This window comes from Rattus rattus, chromosome 1 (genome assembly GCF_011064425.1).
Source record: "Rattus rattus isolate New Zealand chromosome 1, Rrattus_CSIRO_v1, whole genome shotgun sequence".
NCBI lineage: Eukaryota > Metazoa > Chordata > Mammalia > Rodentia > Muridae > Rattus > Rattus rattus.
Window position 1 is genome coordinate 223,235,054 of NC_046154.1, and position 12,946 is coordinate 223,247,999.

The 12,946-nt window shown below is 37.4% G+C and overlaps 2 protein-coding genes across 3 annotated transcripts in view; both read right to left on the reverse strand.

The window, feature by feature from the left end:
- The window catches only part of Csmd3 (CUB and Sushi multiple domains 3), a 1,591,133-nt gene that overhangs the window by 1,297,506 nt on the left and 280,681 nt on the right, over positions 1-12,946 (reverse strand). The gene's annotated exons all lie outside the window — the stretch shown is intronic.
- Tmtc3 (transmembrane O-mannosyltransferase targeting cadherins 3) overlaps positions 1-12,946 on the reverse strand; it is a 45,267-nt gene that overhangs the window by 12,375 nt on the left and 19,946 nt on the right. The window contains exons 8-10 of the mRNA XM_032915189.1: positions 7,848-7,996; positions 6,106-6,226; positions 1,389-1,500 (exon numbers count right to left, since the gene is read on the reverse strand). Of these exons, the coding sequence (XP_032771080.1) occupies positions 1,389-1,500; positions 6,106-6,226; positions 7,848-7,996 (382 nt within the window). The remainder of the gene's footprint in view (positions 1-1,388; positions 1,501-6,105; positions 6,227-7,847; positions 7,997-12,946) is intronic.

A 12,946-nucleotide genomic window follows, 5' to 3' on the forward strand; every position in this document is an offset into this window, starting at 1 on the left:
AATGTACAAGACATAGTCTCTCTCTATGGCCCTAGCCATCCTAGAACTTACCAAGTAGATAGATCAAGCTGACTTTGACCCCAGAGACCCACTTGCCTCTGCCTTTAAGTACTGGCATAGAGAGTGTGTCACTACACTGAACGTACATATGTTATTTTCTCACTCTGTGGCCTTGATGTTCTTTTTGTCAATAAACTCTCCTACCTTAACACCTCTTTCTTACCTTAACACTCAGTTCAAAGGTCATAATTTTACAAAATAGAAAAAAATAAGGCAGTGCTCACCACTGGACCATTTGCGAGATAGTTAAAATATGGGGATTGTTTCACTTGTCTCTGAATAGAATAAATGATGACATCTTGTGGGACTGGTAATTGGATACACCTTTGGTGAAACAATTCTGCATACTAGCAATGTCAAGAGCACTCTACTGTAAAACACTGCTGTTCGAGTTACACACTACTCAGATGCTACCATTTCGTTAAGACATATCTGCTGATCTTATCTCTTTTCTCCCACCCCTTTTGATTCAATTTGGATTATAAAGCTACTATAATTGAGCCCTTAGCCTTTTTTTTTCCTTAGTAAAACACATCTAAAAAATATTCTAAGCCTTAGTAACAGAGTAATTCATTACCTTAGCTGAGAAGAGGAGAAAACCATTTAACTGTATCAATTGATTTAATTTTCAGTTATTACTAATCCAGGGTGATGATGATGGTTGGCAACTGTATATTTTTCTAGCTGCCTACCTTTGCTTCATGTGGATACATCATAAGAGAGCTTACTAGGAATGTACAATTTCAGGTGGTATCTAATCTGCACCAGAATTGCCAGGAGAACAAGACCTCTAGGTTTCTATGCACATGGAGGTTTAGAAGTACTGTCTCTTACATGACCATTTTGCCTTCTCTCTTGTTCTCACATCTCAAACGAGTCCTTTCCTTTCCTTTCTACTGGTGATTTTACTTTTCACTGAGGAAACAGAAGCAAACAGAAGGCAACTTCAGGTTACTCCATATTATTCACTCACCTCTTATCCACTGTCCACACACTGCCTGTTTGTCACTACAATTGATTCTAGGTCCTAAAAGTAGAGTAGCTTGTATCCCAGATGCGGTCTCTTCCCCACGGCTGCTTTACTGCCTTTCTCAACTATACTGATATGCTTGAGAAATGCCACTTTCTCTCACCTGAAAAGAATCTGTCACCCTGTCATCCTTTCGCCTAGCACCAGAGCTGTCAGTTTGTTACATCCTTTACACCTTTTTCCTTTGGTGTCAATAATTCTTCCTTAACTCCCTTGAACTCAGCTTACTAAAGACTGCCCTCCTCACTTCATCTGATGTCTATGCTGCCATCTACCAGTTACAATGAACAGTGCTTACCTGGCTGAACATGGGTAGCCTGCAAAAAGTATTTCAAAGCTTTCTCAAAGTTCTTCTCATTTTCCAGAGCATGACCCACATTATTCCATAATTTGGCATTGTTTTTATTCACCTTAAACACAAAGGAGAACAGAAGGAGCTATCATTAGAAATATCAACAATGAAAATCCAAAAAACTCCAGTTCACAAACATTTGTTTGGTAAACTATTGAGAATGGAATGTTTTATGGAAATATTCCTAGAAATGAGACAAAGGCCTATGTAGTCTGCCTTTCCTCTCACACAGTAATGGTGTCAACCTTCCTAATGGTGTCATTCTTTAATGGTGTCATTCAGGTTGTGGTGATCACCAACCATAAAATTATTTTCATTGCTATCTCACAACTGTAATTTTCTGATGAATCAAAATGTAAATATTTATGTTTTCTTATGGTTTTAGGTAAGCCCCATGAAAGGGTTATTGATAGACACCTAAAGGGGTCGTGTCTCACAGGCTGAGAACTACTGCTTTAACATAGTATCAGAAAAATTCATAGCAGTTTGACTTCATTTACGTATCAGAAATGTTCCCAAAGTTCTTCTGATTAAATCACAATCCTGTTTGAAAACTACTGCTGTAGTATTTATATTTTGTAGAGGAGAAAGGTACTGGGACATGAGAATATACTTAGAGACTGTATTGATGGCTTACTTTTAGGTGAGACATATTTAAAGCTATTTATGTAGTTTACTATGGAAACAGAAATGCTGAGATTAAAGTTGTGAAATCCATCTGTGTGATAAAAGAGGAGCCGTAGGTCTCTGAAGGTCTGAATCAGTGTTCTGAGAATACAGGCAAACACAATCCCTAATAATTTTGGGACACCATTAGCATTAACAACTATGGATAACAGTGTGGTAGTGATGCTTCACTTATCTATCCAGCTAGGAGGGAAGGAAAGCTGAGTGGTCATGAAGAGTTACCACTCGAGAGTAGACGCTACATAAAGATATCCCATAGACTACTAGAACGAAGCAGATAATTCTAAAGTTAAATAATGGGAAATAAAGAAGTAGTAGTCAAAAGCAGGGGCTGGAGAAATGGCTTAGCAGTTTAAAGCACGGAATGCTCTCACACAGAACTTCAGTTCAGTTCCTAGCCTACATATCAGGTAGTTATTACCTGCCTGAAACTTTAGCTTTAATGGAATCTAACAACTCTGGTCTCAGTGGGGATCTGAACTCACATATACATACTCAGAGATATGTGTATATACGTAATTGGAAAAAAGAAATAGTCAAAATGAAATATGAATTTAGAGATTTCTAAAGGATAAGATAGGAAGTGTTTATGGAAATATTCTATTGATAACTTCAAAAACGTATGTTTATATTTTTTATTGGTTATTCTGTTAATTTACATTTCAAATGCTATCCCCCTTCTCCTCTGTGAAAATCCCCCAAGACACCTTCACGAAGGTACTCCCCACCCACCCATCCACTCCCACTCCACTGCCCTAGCATTCCCTTATACTAGGGCATTGAGCCTTCACGGGAACAAGGGCCTCTCCTCCCTTTGATGCCAAACAAGGCCATCCTCTGCTACATATGCAGCTGAAGCAATGGGTCTGTCCATGTATATTCTTTGGTTGGTGGTTTAGTCCCTGGGAGCTCTGGTTGGTTGATACTGTTTTCTTTCTATGGGGTTGCAAACCCCTCCAGCTTCTTCAGTCCTTTCTCTAACTTCTCCATTGGGGTCCCCCTGCTCAGTTTGAAGGTTGGCTGCAAGCATCCCCATCTGTATTGGTAAGGCTCTGTGTGCATATTTTTAAATAAAATTCTGCTTATCAGCTCCATTTCCAATAGTACTAAACCAGTAATATTCCTTCACATAGTAGGGTGACACTTTTATGCATTTCATCTCACTGAATTCATGATGCATTGATTACAGAAGTTATTTTAAATACCATTAAAAAATAAGCTACTAATTAACTGTATGATGCTACTTCCTATCTGACCCATCTTGCTGTTAAGCCATTGAAAAGTAAAAAAAAAAAAAGTACACCCTAAGAAGTAAGAAAATATGGTTTTATACTTAAATATTTTACCATATGAACTTTAAGTACATTTAGTACACCATTCAAATATATATCCATCCATCCATCCATCCATCCATCCATCCATCCATCCATCCATCCATCCATCCATCCATCCTCTGGACACATAATTAAGTAGTGACTTACGGAGTTTGGTTATGGTATATACTATATAAAAACAATGCACTACTTCTTGGCTAAAAGTAAATGTCTGTCTAAAGAATTCTCAGCTGAGGAATACCGAATGGCTGAGAAACACCTAAAGAAATGTTCAACATCTTTAGTCACCAGGGAAATGCAAATCAAAACAACCCTGAGATTCCACCTCACAGGAGTCAGAGTGGCTAAGATCCAAAACTCGAGTGATAGTAGATGCTGGCAAGAATGTGGAGAAAGAGGAACACTCCTCCATTGTTGATGGGACTGTAAGCTGGTACAATCAGTTTGGAAATCAATCTGGCAGTTCGCAAGAAAACTGGTCATAGTACTACCAGAGGACCCAGCTATACCACTCCTGGGCATATACTCAAAAGATGCTCCAACATATAACAAGGTCACATGCGCCATTATGTTCATAGCAGCCTTATTTATAATAGCCAGAAGCTGGAAAGAACCCTGATGTCCTTCAACAGAGGAATGGATACAGAAAATGTGGTACATCTACACAATGGAACATTACTCAGCTATCAAAAACAATGACTTTATGAAATTCATAGGCAAATGGTTGGAACTGGAAAATATCATCCTGAGTGAGGTAACCCAATCACAGAGAAACACACATGGTATGCACTCATTGATAAGTGGCTATTAGCCCAAATGCTTGAATTACCCTAGATGCCTAGAACATATGAAACTCAAGACGGATGATTAAAATGTGAATGCTTCACTCCTTCTTTAAAACGGGGAACAAGAATACACTTGGCAGGGAATAGAGAGGCAAAGATTAAAACAGAGACAGAAGGAACACCCATTCAGAGCTTGCCCCACATGTGGCCCATACATATACAGCCACCCAATTAGACAAGATGGATGAAGCAAAGAAGTGCAGGCAGACAGGAACCGGATGTAGATCTCTCCCGAGAGACACAGCCAGAATACAACAAATACAGAGGCGAATGCCAGCAGCAAACCACTGAACTGAGAACGGGACCCCCATTGAAGGAATCAGAGAAAGGACTGAAAAGAGCTTGAAGGGCTCGAGGACCCCTTTATGAACAACAATGCCAAGCAACCAGAGCTTCCAGGACTAAGCCACTACCTAAAGACTATACATGGACTGACCCTGGACTCTGACCTCATAGGTAGGCATTGAATATCCTAGTAAGATCATCAGTGTAAGGAAGCCCTGGGTCCTGCTAAGACTGAATGTGATTGTTGGGGGAGGCGGCAATGGGGGGAGGATGGGGAGGGAACACCTATAAAGAAGGGGGGGGAGGGATTGGGGATGTTGGCCCGTAAACCGGGAAAGGGAGTAAAACTCGAAATGTAAATAAATACTCAAGTTAAAAAAAAAAAAACAAAAAACAAAACAAACAAACAAACAAAACAATGACTTTATGAAATTCTTAGGCAAATGGATGGAACTAGAAAATATCATCCTGAGTGAGGTAACCCAGTCACAAAAGAATACATGGTATGCACTCACTGATAAGAGGATATTAGCCCAAAAGCTTGGAATACCTAAGAAACAATTCACAGATCATAGGAAGCTCAACAAGAAGGAAGAACAAAATGTGGATGCTCAGTCCTTCTTAGAAGGGAGAACAAAATACTCACGGAAGGAAATACAAGGATAAAGAGTAAATAGGGACTGAAGAAAAAGTCTTCCAAAGACTGTCCCATCTGGGGATCCATCCCATATGTAGCCACCAAGCCCAGTCATTATTATTGATGCCAAGAAGTGCTTGCTGAAGGACCCAGATATGGGTGTCTCCTAAGAGGCTCTGCCAAAGCCTTTCTGATACAGATGAGGATGCTTGCAGGCATTCATTGGGCTGAGCACAGGGACACCAATGGAGGAGTTAGAAAAAGGGCTGAAGGAGCTGAAGGGGTTTGCTACTCTATAGGAAGAACAACAGAATTAACCAACCAGACCCCACGAGAGCTCCCAGGGACAAAACCACCAACCAAAGAGTACACAGGAGGTACCCATGGCTCCCGTCATATATGTAGCAGAGGATGGCATTTTCCAGCATCAATAGGAGGAAAAGTCCTTGGTCTTGTGAAGGCTCATTTCCCCAATGTAGAAGAATGCCAGGGTGTTGAGGTAGGATTGGTGCCTGGGAGTGAGAGTATCCTCATAAAAGCAGGGGGAGGGGGAGGGGCATGGAAGAGAGGAGAAAGGAGATAACATTTGAAATGTAAATACATAAAATATCCAAGAAAAGCAAAATTAAAAAAAATACTTTGCCATATGAACTTTAAGTAAATTTAGTATACCATTCACATAAATAATTATATAAATATGTATATCCATCCTTTGGACATATAATTAAGTAGTAACTTAGGAAATTTGGTTATGGTATATATAATATAAAAACAATGTATTACTTCTTGACTAAAATTAAATGTCTGCCTAAAAGTGTGTTAGATACAGTTTTACAAATACACATGTTCTTGTCCTCTGAATGAAAATACTTTACCTTTAAGGCTGACATAAACAATGTATATTCTGACTCCCAGTCCCAATTTCTATGGAGTGTTTTCAAGGCATGGGTTAATATCACCATGGACAGACAAACCCAGGAGAGCTTTTTCAGGACACTGTTGAAAAGATTAAAAACAGGGAAAAATACTTCATCACTAAAAGCAGTGTTCCTTAGTAGAGATAAGAAATAAGACAGTTCTAAATTATCATGTTTGAATTCATTCTGAAAACTTTACACATTTAAAAAACACTCCCAAATTAAATATTGTGAAGATGGTCTACCAACTGAGACTTCACTTATATTTTATTCTTTTGGATTTGTTGCCAATTTTTGTATTTAGTGTCCTTTAAGTCATTCTTTACAACTGAACAGTTAGTTGAGTTCAGAGAGGGTCAACCTCACTTCTATGTTAAAAAGAGTTTGGCTTACAAGCTATACTATAGGCTCTCCTATTTTTTGAATTGTTTTATTTATACTTTTCAAAACTATCTGTTAAAACACAGAAAAAACCCTGTAAAACAGATGTAAATCACAAAACTTTAGGCTGCTTGATGACATCTAACTCTTCACTGGCAGCAGATGATTACTTCAATCTCTATTATGCCAGTGTTAATGGCCTGAGTTTGCCTGTGCTTTGCAAATCTAACAGGGATCAATTTCTTATCCCGACAGATCCACCTATGCAGAACAGGACAGTACAATCACACAGTACTATCTGTCATTGGCAGAATTAAGACGTAACTGGAATCAACACTTCTGTTTTCTAGCTATGTGACCTTGCGTGATTCAGGTAACTTGTACAAGTTTCAATTTTCACATCTGCAAAGGAGGACAGGTATGTTAAGATTAAATGAAAAAATTGTAAATGTGGACCATAAATCATCCTTGGCACACAGTAGGCTCTAAAAATTGGTGGTGATCAAAACTGTGTACATGGGTAGAAATTCTAAGAAGGGTTTGGTAGATATGGATAAAAATTGTGAAGCTAAATAAGGTAATCAAGTGAGTACATGCATCAAAAGAGGCTAAATGCAAAAGGCAGAAAAAATTTGGAAATATTCAGAATGGATATAACAAGAAGATTCTGAAATAGGTTTTACATGAGATAACAAGGTGGGGAATGTTATAGAACCCATGTAAATAATTTTTAAATGAAAGTATTGACCGGATATAAGAGGAGACAATTTGTAAGAGATATAGGGAAAAGTCAGGTGTAAATCAAAATTTAGTATTATATTAGTATTATTTGACTATTAGAAATTTGCTTGACATGATAATTTTGATACAGTAAATGTACATAATCCTTATGATTATGAGTTTCTAAGCATATTATTCTTTAATTGGTAATGCAACAAAAAAAGCACATAAGCGTGCTAAGCACATTTCATATCGACTAAGAACTCAAGATGGCTCACTCCAATAGGGTGAGTGTTGCTCAGTCGCTGATCAGAATGTGGAAAGCTCTTCTGTGCTTAGCCTCAGTAAATGCAGCACTGTTTCTGCGCGGGTCTGACTCGGGTTGTTGTGTTGGGCTGTAACAAACTATGTAGAGAGAACGCAGAATGAGCAGGCAGTGAAGAGCTCTCCTAACCTGAATTATAGCTTTGAAGACGAAAAGTATGAAAGTACAGCTTACAAAACTGCGCTACATGCAGACTAAAATATTAACACTTTAAATTTCAACGTATTTGATTTTTAACTCTAATAGCCATTAAACAAACTAGCATTTAATTTACCTTTTGTTTGAAATTTTTTGCCATCCATGGGCTACTAAAATACAGAACCCCATGCTAGGAACATATAGTACTCGCTCTGCAACAACAAATCCAACAGGAAAGAAGAGGTTTGATGCGGGAATAAATGGTAACGCCATTAAACAAAGCGCCTAGAATGAAAAAGAAGATACAGATAGCATGTGTTCAATTAAACCACACAGATGATAAGCAACACAGACTGTTAGAATTTACTTGGAGCAAATGAGGTTTGTAGAATATTTTAGAAAATATTGTCATGAATAATGAACACAAAGGCCATACTGGGGTGGTAATAAACATCAGGACGCACATCAGCAAGATAAGATGGGAGTTGTTAATTCTAGGATTTACTTTGTAAGACTGCCGATAAAATAAGTCATTACTTGAAATTGAATCCCGTACCTTCTACAGCAATGAAGTTATGAAAACCTATCAGCAATCCTTATTCTGTGAGCAATACGACTTCTAAGGTTGACTACTGAGGTCCACTTTTAACATATTTTGAAAATAGCATATTCAACTTATTAGAACCAAAAGCTATATGAAAATGTCCCAAATCATCAGAGAAGTACAAATTTAAACATCAAAGGACTCAATCTGAGTCAGAATGGCTACTGACAGAAAGACAACTGAAAGCAAGTATTAGGAAGAATGTGGAGAAATGCTAACCAATGCATGCCTGACAGTAGGAACTGAATTAGTAACGTGGGCAATGGCACAGAAATGCCTTAAATTATTAAGACAGAATTATCCCAATGCTGCAATCCCACTAATAGGCACATAGTCGAAAGAAAGGAAACCCATACACTGTAATGTACCTGCACCTGCATTACTACACCATGTTCAGAACAGCCAACATACGGACCCACTGTAGTGATGGGCAGAGCACATAAAGAAAATAAGGCATATGTCACAGGGAAGTCCCATCTAGCCTTAAAAAGAGAGAAAACCTCAAACCGAAGGGCATGATGTCACATGCCCTATCTCATACCCTCCTTTGTATATGATGATTAAAAAAAATAGTGACATTAGAAATTGAGGACAGAATGGTGTTTACCAGAATGAGGCAGTAAAGTTTGGGAAGATGTTGGTCAGGGAATGTAAACTTTTGTTACATAGGAAGAATGAAAAAAAAAGGAGGAGGGGGAAGAGGAAGAGAAGGAGAGAACTTAACATATCTAACTTTTGTGCACATAATAACAGTAAAGAAAATGCTAATAGGTTTTTTAGCAGAAAATCATAAATGTTGGTAACAAGCAAAAATTTTGGTCTCTATAACATTATTACTACAAGGAACCACATGAAGAAATGAAGGAAAGAATGATTTAGATAAGACACCAGATTTGTGCTCTACAGCTTAGTCATAACTTGTATAATATTCTGCTTTTCAAGATTTTTAAAAAATGTGTCTTTCTATATTTTTATTCTATGAGTGTGGGTTTTTTGCCTATGTGCATGTGTGTGCAGTGTCCACAAAGGGAAGAAGAGGGCATCAGCTCCTCTGAAAATGGAGTTACAAATACTTGGGAACTGCAATACTGATATTGGGAATTGAACCTGGGTCCTCTGGAAGAGCAACCAGTGCTTTTAACCACTTAGCCATCTCTCCAGCCCCACCTTGTAATTCTAACAGGTCCCATATGTTTAACAAGAACTTTATACTATATATAGCTGTCCCTTCAAATCAGTTGCTTTTTTTTTTCCTTTAAAGGAATCACTAAACTGTTAGCACTGCTTACTGAGAAAAATATAGGGGTATTCCGAGTTCCTGTTCTTCAGAAAGTGGGTGGCTTGTGGTTGCTTGACTATAAAGCCGCCATGACTAAGCATACAAATAACAGGAAGATTTCAGGTTGAGGGTTTGGACTTGTAGCCCTGGTTTCCCTGCTCCTCTTTTTCCAGGATAGGAACTCGTGTAGCACAGGCTGGCCTTGGAACTGTTGCCAAGGATGACTTCTAACTCCTGACCTTCCTGCCTGCACCCAGGACCTCAAACACACCAGGAGAGCAATCTACCAAGTGAGTTAAATTGCCAGGTCCCTTTGCTTGGTTTTACAGGCCTTAGTTAAATATGCAATTTGATGCTTCACTTTTGGAAATCAGAAACTATCTAAAGGGCAGAGAGAAAAGACGGTCTCTTCTTATTATACTTCATTAACAAAATAGGGGTGAAGATATATTACATCAATTTGTGTGTCTAAAATTTCAGTGTTTTTTTTTTTTAAATCAAAGCACGAACCATTAAAGGTTTTTTCTTCTCACTTCCTGGAGATGCATGATTAATAAAGAACCAGCTAGATGTAAAGCTATTTAGATAGATAGCCCTAAATTTGATGCTTATTAAAAAAATAATAATTTGGCTGTCAAGAACAAATTTTATTTGAGGGACTTGACAGCACTCATTCAGAAACACCACAGATTAATAACTAAATTACATAAGGAAGGAAAATGACTGTTCCGTCAAAGTCTATCAAGTCCATAAGTCTTTACTGATTAATGACCTAGAAATCCTAATTAATGAAGTATTAATAAATATAAGGGAATCACATTAACTGTGATTAACCTATAATTTTCTAATAATACTATAAAGTCTTAATGGAAAGACAGCAGCTCAGCAGTTAAAAGCACTTGCTCTTCAAAAGGACCTGGATTTAGTTCTTAGCACCCTCATGGCAGCTCAAACTAACTGCCAGTAACTCCAGTCTCAAGGGATCCAAAGGCTTCTTTTAGCCCCTGCCAGCACTGGGCAGACAGACATCATTGTGCATAGAAATAGCTGGAAGAAAACATCCATACATAAAAAAACAAAAATATTAAGAATATTAGTAGCAAGAGCCACGAATTTAAAATAAACCTTAAACATAATTCTTTTGTAATACAAACTACTCAATCACCCAGAGAACACATCCTTATAAACAGAAATGGAGACTAATATCTGTTAGCATTATGTTGCTGATTTATATTAAATATCTAATAGATAACTAGTATCGAATCTGTCTGTGAGTACTTCTTTCTTACCCTGCTTCTTCAGATATCTTCAGAAAATTTGACATTTAGAAAAAATTAGCATGACTTAGAGAATACATAAAACACTGTTATGTTCAAGGACATAATTTTTCCCTTATTCACATGAAATAGCAAATAAGTTACATAAATCTGTTTATTTCATTGCTTTAATTTTTTTAAATATATCTACCTACCTACTCCATCTATGTATCGTTTCTTATTTGCCAAACTTGGATTCATCTATTTTTTCTTATTCAACTGTCTTTTTAGCACAACATCAAATGTAAATATATCCTACCATTTATCTATGTTGTGTGAATTTACTCAAGCAACAATGGACTGTCAGGAAGAGTATGATTATGATGGCTGACAGTTAATATCATCAGAAACTCATGCTGGCTAGCGTCAGATCCACTCTCCAGGCTGCTCCGGAGTCTGAGGGGTCCCTGATGGGCCTAACTCCAGTCTGCTGGTTTGTTTAGAAACTTGACTGCTGTTATCAAATGCTCACCAATGTTTTCACAGGAAACAATTTTTCCTTAATTTATGGGAGGGAAAGCTGAAGGGTTAGTAAGACTAACACACAAAAGAAGAAAGCAGCTTTCAGTTGTCTATACTAACCTCACCACCATTCACATTAGTGAGTTTTCTCTTCCTTCATGTAATAGAACAACCCTTACAACGCAACCAAATCTTTGCTAGGTGTTCTGTTGATCCTCACAAACCTACTAGTTATCCACTTTCTACACGAAGTGGTCTTCACACCTAAAATTAACCTGTTGCCTCTGCAGCCCTAGATACCATTTTGTACACTGCATTCTAAATCTATCTCTCTCTACATCAATCACACATAAAATAATTGTGGGATATGACTTTTAAAGCTGTGGTTACAAGTACTTATTTTAAAGCCACTAAATACTTCAATCATATCATGCTGATTTTACAACCAACCAATTAGTGATTATCTTTGTTTGTAAACATCTTGCAACTCAAATGAAAGTGCTTTTAAATATCAGCCAATGATATCTGACATTAACTTGTCTCACTGTCTCATGTTTCAATCTAACTGTATCAGGGATATTTCATCAAATAGATCTCAGGTTCATGTTTGACAATGCCTAAATCCTAAAGCATTTACCTTTGAGTCTGTCTCCTACCTAGCTCTTTTTCTTCTCCATAAAGATCTATCAATGAGAGTTCTTCAGGAATTCAGTGGTAAACTCTTTTACCCTACTTGGGTACATTAACTATTTTCTAGGAAAGAATTAACACTAAAACCTCCATAGCATGTTTAAGTTCGACTTAACCTCTATGTAGTTAAGATGGTATCAGGCAGTAGTCTATAAAGAACTGGCAAATGGCCTATTTGAGAACGGTTTCTCCTACCCTTCACCCCCTAACCCCCATATGCACTTTATCTATCCTCTGGTTCAATTAGTACTTCTACACTAAGGAAAAGTCTAAGTGTGGCCTAAGCATTTCTTCCGAACCTCAAAACTCCAGTAAGATGTTTTAAGGATACAAACTGGTATGTTTAGGCATAAAAGTAAACAGTTCTTTCTCCTACACTTTGCATTCTTTCACATTTTTTTTCTATATCTTAGCCATGTGTTGCAAATGTCTTAGCCTGTAAACTCTGGAAACAAGGACCTTATAATTCATCTTATCATAGTGCTTCAAATGCTACCAGGTAAATAGAGTGCAATCATAATATTATACTGAACAAACATGTTGATCTATTGGTGTTAGCCATAAATGATGTACTTGTGAAACATTAAAATGCTTTCTCAAATGCAGTAAATACTGTTGAAAATGTTACATTTAACAATTAAAAATGAATGTGGAATTCTTACAGAGCCAAGAGTGAAGGAGGCAATTAAAAACAAACAAACAAACAAAACCCAAAACACTACCCCTACACAAACAGTTTTGAAATAATCAGAGGTTTCTGAACATAGTTCTACTCAGGGAATAATTAAAATCTTGTTACCAGAACTTAAAATCTATTACTTTTAGCTGCATTTTGTATGACACTATGCATTGTCAGGGAAACAAGTATACAATATTATCAATTT